The 9,469-nt window shown below is 27.5% G+C and overlaps 1 protein-coding gene across 1 annotated transcript; it reads left to right on the top strand.

The window, feature by feature from the left end:
• The first annotated feature begins 5,063 nt into the window (after positions 1-5,063).
• Positions 5,064-7,641, top strand: LOC112708131 (TPD1 protein homolog 1). Its single transcript, XM_025760286.3, has 3 exons — positions 5,064-5,787; positions 6,077-6,214; positions 6,865-7,641. Exons 1-3 carry the CDS (start codon positions 5,694-5,696, stop codon positions 7,221-7,223), a joined length of 591 nt encoding a protein of 196 aa, XP_025616071.1. The 5' UTR covers positions 5,064-5,693; the 3' UTR covers positions 7,224-7,641.
• The last annotated feature ends 1,828 nt before the right edge of the window (positions 7,642-9,469 follow it).

Below are 9,469 nucleotides of genomic sequence, written 5' to 3'. Positions count from 1 at the left end.
TGTGCACAAATTACTATCAGAATCTGCCTCCTCCTCTTCCTTGCTACCCTACCTTTAATTAAATTCAAAGGATCATCACTTCTACTCTTGGGTAATAAAGGTTGACCTAGAATGGAAAATTTGGAATTCAATTAGGAGAACAATATTCTATTTATATATTACTAGTGTTTTTCAAGAGGTTGTAATTTCTATATGGTGAATATGTGAGTGTAGGGGTGAGCACGAGTAGTGGGTATCTGATTACCTGTCTAAATCCAAACCGAACAAATGCAATTGGTTCTGAAATCAACGGGTAATTAGGTTTAATTCGAACTAAACCAATGGCCTTTATTAGTGATTGGTTCGAGTATCGGCTATGGGGTGTGGAACCCGAAATAATCCGTGAACCCGATCATATATTAATTAAATAAAAAATAAAAATATATATAGCTTTTAGTGAGATTATTCACTATTAATATGTTTAGATTTTAATGAGTTTAGTTTTTAATGTATTTGGTGTTTAACATGTTTAGATTATTTATATTGATGTTACATGTTTATTATACTTATTAAATTTTTAAAATAAAATTTTGGTTTTTTTATGAATTTCAAAGTTATCGGGTACCCAATTATCCGAACCAAACCAATCTGTTCTTAATTGGTTTGATTTGGCTCAAGTATATGTACAAAAAATTTAAATCCAAACCAAATCGAACCAATTATATTTTACTCGGTTCAATTCTGATTTCACTTTGAACCCGAACTAAATCGACCCGTGCTCATCCCTATGTGACTGGTTGGATTACAAAATGGTGGTGAAGTAAATGTTAATATACGAGAGAAATGCTAATTATATATACAACTTGCAAGTAAGTAATAATAATGTTTAATTATTCTGTTATTCTTTATAATTTTATTAAATTTGTAATTAATTTTTTATAATATTTTTAATATTATAATTACTAATTAGGTTATTTTTGTATAAAAACAATAAAATTAATAAAATATTCTTTCTAAAAAATATGTAGTTAAATAAATAAAGAAATAATATATATGAGAGAAATGCTAATTTTATATATACAAAATGGAAGTAAGTAATAAAAAATAAATAATTACACTTTTTTTCTATTTTTTTTTCATTTCTACATATTTGGAGTGTATTGTATTTGATAGCACAAAGTGTACTAAGTGGTTGTTATTTGCTTTTGCTATATATAAATAATATTTGCCTAATATTTATAAGAAAGTGATGTTGTAATTCTCATTATCAATCATCTTCGTTATTTTATTTTCCATAGTGATAACAAATTTTTTTATTGAAATTAATTTAAAATAATATATAATAGAAGATTATTATTATCAATTAGCTAATGACAATATCTACTCCCATATTTATAACATGAGAGTCATATAAAGTGTAATTTATCGATTTTAATGCACAAAATTTAAACGTTGCTATATTTTTTTACTGTATTTTGGTGTCCATAAAACTAGTAATATTAATTTTATCTGTAGATATTTAATTTGATCTAATCCGTTTGAGTAAGATTGGTAATTTAAACCCTGACAAATCAAGTTGAGAATATGTTGGGCTTTGAGTAGGGTTAGATGCGGATTTATATCTAATTCTACTAATTTAATTTATTTGCATTCTTGATATATTAAAGTAGAAAAACTCTTAGAAATCAGTAATTTTTAGTATTTTTATCTATTATTTGACTAATACAAATATTAAATTATCTTTAATAAATAAATTTTATTAATTCATGTGTGTAAACTGTGAAAAATATAGGTACAAACTGTATTGATTCGTATATACAAAATTTTGATAATATATGTATAAATTATATATTTATTATGTATAAAATATTTATAAATATGGGTGCAAATTATTACTGGTCATGTAGTGTTGCTCATTAAAATATATAATTAAAAATTATTATACATATATAATAAGATTAATAGAGATAGAATCTATATTCTCTCATTTTTGTAATTTTAACATAAATTTTATTATATTTTTGTTACTCTTAATTTTAGTATGGAATTAATTTTATAATTTTTGTTTTATTAATACGTTTATAAAATATAAAATAATTAAATATTGTATTTGGTTGAAAAAAATTAATTTGTTGCTGGTAGGATTAGATTTTTTAGGTGTTAAACTTTAGGGTATAATAAGATTAAGATTAAAAATTTTTTAACTCACAGGTAAGATAATGTTAAATTTTATAGAGAATTTAAATCCACAGGTAATATTAGATTAGAATCTAAATTCTACGTTATTAATTGTCAGCCTTAAATGCCAAATAGGTTTTTTTACATACCTTCTAATTTACTAAATAAAAAATTAATTCCTCATAAATCAAAACTTTAATTTATTTATAGATTTATTATTGATTATAAATTATTGTACGCATAAAATACAATTCAAACATTCAACGGTTATTACTTACTCACGACGAGTAAACTAATCACTTTTTTTTTGGGGACAGTATTCGGGTCGGACAACCCATCCCAAACCAGACGGCATTACCCGACCCAACCTAAACCCAGCAAAGAACCAAGGACCAAGCCTCTCCGTATTGGTAACTTGTGATAAAGTATACTACTAATAAATTGATTAGTATCGTATTTCGTATATAACTAATATATGTAGCCGTTATTTTATTTTAAAAGTATTACTGCAGAATAGAATATGGTATTGGGGATGTTGATGTTCCCAGCCACAAAGCACCTGAATGATTTGTTGAAGAGTTTAAGGCGTTTACTTTTTGAAAGGTAACAATAATAGTAATAATAACAACAAGGATAAACTATAAAATATTACCAAAAGTTTATATCACCTAATAAAAATAATTTTGGAGAATATGAATAATAAATAAATGTTAAAATATTTAAAATATGACAAAAATAATTAAAAATATTTTTTTATAAATAATAAATAAATTTTATATTTAATAAATAATTTGTGTATTTGATTCGAATTTTTTAAAAACACTAAGATAAGTATTTAAAAGGTGTGCACAAAAAAAAAGTAAAATTTAACTACTATTTTTTTTTATTTTTTAAAAATATATGAATAAAAAAATTTTAATTTAACTTTCATTAAATTTTAAAGATGAAAATATCTTATTTTATAATTATATTTAAAAAAATACATTAAAATTTAATCTTTAAATATTTATAAAAATATATATTTAATATTTAATTATTTTTGTCATATTTTTATACAATCTTTAGCAATTACCCTAATAATAACAAGGTGGTGTAGTGTGGTATCTAGCTAGCATTACAAATGATTATCTTTAAGAATGATAATAATCATGATAATGAGTAATGATAATAGTAATCTATATGTATTCATTGATTGAGTATATAGTATATGATTGTGAAATGGCATTACCATATTTACCAGAGGGGACCACACGGTTTATAAATAACCCCACGTGCGTGCGGTGCTTAGCTATACACAAATCTATAACATGCATACACCAATCTTCATCTTTTTCAAATTAATAATGCTGTCACCGTGATGTATACATTTATACATGTACATGCATAAGCATATATGATAAATTAGTAATATGATGATGATAAATATTTCAAAGTTTTAAAATTTAATATCAAGTAAATTTTTTTTTAATTTCTGTATTTTTTCAATTTAGATAATTCATACTTTAACGATTAAAAAATAATAATTCGTTCTTTATTTTTTTCGTTAAATGCATGATTCTTTTTATGAAAATTTTCAGTAAAAAATAATAAAAAATATTTATATATGACGTTAATTTGTATAATTTGATTTTTATCTGTCCTATATAAATGATAACTATTTAATTAAAATTATTTATTATTGTCTATACAATCATAAAAATAACGTTGCAGAGAGATAATAACTATTTAATTAGAACATCATTTTAATAATTATATAAAAGTTAAACAATCTTAATTAAATAATTATCATTTAAGTAAGACTAATGAAAGTTAAATCATTTAAGTAAGTCTTAATGAAATACTTAAATCATTTAAATATTTTTCGTCATTTTATTAAAAATTCCTACAAGACTCAAATGTCTAATAAAAAAAAAGAAGCAAATAATTATTTTTTAATCGTTAAAATATGAATTATCTAAATTGAAAAAGAATAGAAACAAAAAAGAATTTTACTCTTTAATATTTAGACTAAAAATAATTTCACTAGAAGACCCGTGCCCAATCACATTAGATTAAATCAACAACAAATCTCAATGTTTGTTCTTCAATAAAGGGAAAAATAGAAGGACATTAACCCAAAATCATGGTGTTCAATCCAGTTCCCTTTTGTTTATTTACCTTTTTAACTAAACCATCATTTTAGAATCTAATTTAAAATATTCTAATTCAAATAAAATAATTTGAAATATTAAAAAAAGTTAGGAATACTCAAAAGATCACATTACTTTAAAAAATAGTTTAAGTTAGATTAGTTTGGTAAAATTATTTAAAATAAATAATATCATTGAACGTTTTGAATATTTTATTGAACTAATCCAAATTTTAATATGTATCAAGTTGGTTTACATCTTTTATTATAAAAAAATAATAATCTATTTATGTAAAATAATTGTGTATCTTTTATAATAATAGTAAAAAAAAAGAAAAATACTAATATTCATTAAAGTAGATCAAATAGTGTTACAGTAATTATTAGTTAAACAAATTAATTTTTTTATACATTACATTTTACATCAGTTTTAAAAAGAAAAAGTTTGAAAATTTTTAATTAATTTTTTTGATAATATTTAAAAATAAAAATTACTAATTTATTCATTAAATAATTCAATTATATATATTTTTAAAAAACTATAGATTTATACTAGACGAAAACTCACATATATTTATTTTTATATAAAATTAATTATTAAAATTCATTAAATTTTATGTTAAATATGTTTAATTATCTAACAAATTTTTAATTATTAACTTTACCTAAAAACAATTCAAATTTTATAATTTATACAATTTGTTTAAAAAAAGTTCACTTTTAATTCTTTTTTCTTGGAAAAAAAAAAACATTTAAACCCTACAGTGATAGAGTGGTAGAGGTTGAGGCAGTAATGCAGTGTGTGTGGCGCGCGCTCTGTTTCTCATTATGCGTCTCTGTGGGACCCCCTTCCCTAAATCTTGAACCCTCTCTGCCACTCTTGTCTCTTCGTTTCCTCTTCCTCCTCCTTCTTCTCCTTCTCCTTCTCCTTCTTCTTCTTCTTTGTGCCTCCACTCCACCATTTCCTATCATAGCTGGCATGTTTCGCATTCAATCGATTCAGTTTCAATTTCAACGCTACCTCTCTATCTATCTACACACAACACACCTTTTCTTTTTTTAACGTATCACCATAGCCCCGTGACTCACACATACATGATACATTCACCTTTTTCTTTCTAATCGACGCCTCATTCATACATCACATGTCCCTTTATAAATTATTATTTTATTTTCGTTATTATTAATAATACTTAATAATTGATAATATATATATAAATATCGCTCTCTTTTCATATTTTTTTTTTCAAGTGCAGACTGCAGCAGAGTGAGGTCTCAGTCTCGGTCTTAGTCTCAGTCTATAGACGACGGTTTTCTTTTTTTTTTTTTTCTCACTTTTTTCGGTGTCTCTGACTGAGTCAACTCGCTCCGATTCCACTCGCTGCTTTCGTTTTCTTCTTCTTCTTCAATGGAGTTTCGTTCGGTTAAACGGATCCTTCTAACGTTAGCGGTTTCCGTCTTCTCCTTCGCGACACTCGTTACTGTTCTTCGCCTCGTCAACGGTACGTGAACCTTCTACTTCTACAACCTTTTTTTTTTCCCTAAATCATCGCGCTTCTAAACCTAGTTTTCTTCATCGGCTTCGTTATTTAGTAAATGATATTGTAGTTTTTTTGAAGAAAATCGGATTCGTACTAGTATTTAAATGTTGTTGAAGATAATCATGTGATTCTCGGTTATGGCAACTGTGCCTTATTGTTTCTAGTTTCTAGTTCTTGAGGAACATTGAGGTTTTTTTTTTGGTTTATTTAGTTTGTTTTATTTATTATTTGTTGTTAATGGCGTTTTCAGGCTTTGGTTGTGGTGACTGTAATGGTGCCGTATCCGGAACCGGAACCGGAACTAGAACCGCCGTGTCGGTGTCTCTGAAAGTGGAGGAGGAAGGAGCCAACGTGCACCGCAAGCTTCTTAATCATCGTAGTAGTAATGGTAAAAATGCAAAAACAGTAATGGCTTGATTCTTATTATTATAATCATCATAATGATTTAATAATACTAATATTATTAGGATTAATTGTGACTCGGCTTTTGGAATATATTTGTTATTGTTATTTCAAGTTAAATGATGTTAAATTAGTACTTGGCGCTAGTTTTTCTTTTCAATAATTGGTATGACTTTTGAGTTTTAATTTTTTATAGCCTTTGTTGTTTGTGGTATATTGTTTTTGGCTTGATTCCCTTGCTGTCCTCCCTTTTTTTGCGTTAAATAAAATAACTCCATACTGAAAGAATGTCAATTTTTGTCTTCTTGTTGCTTCCTTTCTGTTTTTTTTTTTTTTACACTTTTACTAGTAATTTGATGCAAAAAAAAGGTAGTAAAGTATTGATGTATTGTTTTTTCAAAATACAGAAACAGCCCTTTCTATTTTTACTTTGTTAATCTTCGTGTTCTTTGTTCTGCAATGATTCATCTACCGTTCAACCTTTTTTTTCTTCTTTTTTCCATTCGGTAATAGTTCTTTTTGGGGTTTGTTTTTGACACTTTAACAAGTAATTTGATGCAAAAAGGGGATAGTAAAGTGTTTGATTTCTGTTGTGTATATCAATGTTTTTATATTTCTTTTCCTGTTGTTGATCAGTGGCAGGCACAGGCACTGGAGTGGTGGAACCTAACAGAATATGGGGTGACAACAAGTGCAGCAAATCAGATATAGTGATAAGCCAAGGTCCCACGGCCCCACTACCGAGTGGGATACCAACATACACAGTTGAGATAATGAACATGTGTGTCAGTGGCTGTGACATCTCAAGGATACACCTCACCTGTGGCTGGTTCAGCTCTGCAAGGCTCATCAACCCCAAAGTCTTCAAGAGGCTTAGATACAACGATTGCCTTGTTAATGATGGAAGGCCTTTGCTCAATGGTGCAACCATTTCATTCCAGTATGCCAATACCTTCCTTTATCCTCTCTCTGTTTCTTCTGTGTCCTGTATTTGATGAATTCTGTCAACAACCCTTTATATTGATGAACGATGACACATCACTACCACCACCCACCATAGGCACACTCAACTCCATTTTGGAGTTGGTGATTTGGTCATGGTCTGAGAGAATGGTTGACATGATCATGTTTGGTGTTTTTTTGGTTGATTTTGGGTTATTGGGGGAGAATAGGTCATATGGTGAACTGGGGTGGTTTGGAATTTTTTTTGGATGAATTTTTTTGGACATGTATATACACAAATATAGGTAAATCAATCATCATGGTATATTCCAAATGTATTTTTCACCTACTTGTCTGCAGTTTGGATGGGTCTTTGAAATGTGATCAGATCAGAGGAATGTGGTTAAAAGTTTTGTACAAATATTATAATAGAATATAGGAAATAGTCGAGGGTGAGGACTACTTACTACTTAGGACAAAGTTCCATACTCAATTCCCTTCCCTTCCCTTCCCTTCCTTTGTTTTAATGCATTTATCTCTTTTTGTTTTCTTTTGGGGTATGATGATATTGGTACACACAACTTATTAACCATTACCCCACTTGGGTAGGTTCATTAATAGAACTGTACAAACTACAAAGCATTAATAGCAAGTGAATTACTACTACCCACCTGCTAAAAATGTTGAGTTTCTCTAAGCATTGAACTCCTTTTCTACTGATAAATTTAAGGGAAACTTAGTTGGAAAGAAACAAGAAATAATGGAAGGGTCCCCTACTTTTATTCATTCTCTGTGCCGTTGAAAATTTTCCTTCTCAGTGTGATGTATGTTCCTATGTAATGTATAGTGCATTGTATGTGACCCGGGTGGCCCGTGACATATCATAATGTTTCTACCAAAATCCACCGAAAAATACCTAGTCCTATTCCTTTACCATAAATATTAATATCATTCACGCTTGTGCGAAAGAATAAAGGGAAGTTGGGTTTGCATTATAGTAAGGGAATTCAATACCTTGTCTTATTCTTGCCCCCAGAGTGGGGTGATGTCATGGTGGGGATTCAAAGTATGCACTCTGTTGTAAAAGGTATCGATTTATTAATTGATTGGGACAATGATTCTGTCGCTGCATTCATCATTCTAAAGAATCTTGGTGAGATTAGTTAATTCGTTATCATAGTTTATAAATTTACTAAAGCTATGTCTTATTTGATTAATTTTAGAGATTTTCAGCACATTAAAGATGTAGAACTTATATTTTAATGTAAAATTCGTGCATTATTGAAAAGCATACTTGAATTAAATTATTTTGCATCCATGATCAGATGTAGTTTATATGATGACGTATTTTGAAATCATACTACAAATTTATTATGAATTTCGAGGAGACAGAATAAAGGGTTTTTTTTTTTATTTGAATAAAAAACATATAGTTTCTAAATGTAGTAAAGAGCAGAGAACGTATGTTTTTGTGCGCAGGGTTATTTTGCAGGCAATAATAGCGAAATAAAAAAATATTTTATAGCATTATTGCAAAATATAAACAAATTCACTAGTTTTTATTTTTTGATATTTATATTTTAAAGTCAGTAAAAATTAAATATTCCTATGTAGATTTAAATAAAATATATAAAAAATTAAAATTAATAAGAATAAAATTTTATTATGTATTTTTGTTCAAATTTAAAATAGAACGATTTTTTATAATTCATTCGCATTTAAGAAATCAATTATCAGAATTTTTGAAATGGAACAAGCTAATCTAATGTATAGTCCTCAATTTTAGCATAGAAACTAAAACTTGAATTTTCTGAAGTTAGAACTCCTTTGTCGCCTTGAAGGATTATATGCTTATGCTGTATACACTTTTTAACATCCAAAGCCAGAAACAAACAAGATGACTACCGAAAAATAGAGAAGAGCACTATTGCTACGATCTTATTTACTGCCAATATTTACGAATATAGCATGAATTGTACACGCGAGAAATCAGAATGAAGGTATGAAAATGTTGGTTTCATAATAGGTTTGGTTCACGTTACATCAACTGCTCTATCTTCATATGATGTTGAACACGTTACATCATCATTATAATACTATATTACTATATCATTGCTACAAATTTGGTTCAACTCCATCCATCATGATTTCAAGTTGGAATATTCATTCCAATGCACCTTCTTGATTATAGATATTTGAATTTGTAGATCAATTAGGGTGTATTATATAGACCTATAATTAAGTAGAAATACACTTGGAAATTTTGATTTAATATGCTTACACTAAATGAGGTCAACAT

This window comes from Arachis hypogaea, chromosome 8 (assembly GCF_003086295.3).
Source record: "Arachis hypogaea cultivar Tifrunner chromosome 8, arahy.Tifrunner.gnm2.J5K5, whole genome shotgun sequence".
In the NCBI taxonomy this organism is placed as follows: Eukaryota; Viridiplantae; Streptophyta; class Magnoliopsida; order Fabales; family Fabaceae; genus Arachis; species Arachis hypogaea.
Note: the sequence above shows the minus strand (reverse complement) of the source record. Positions and strands in the feature narration are given on the sequence as shown.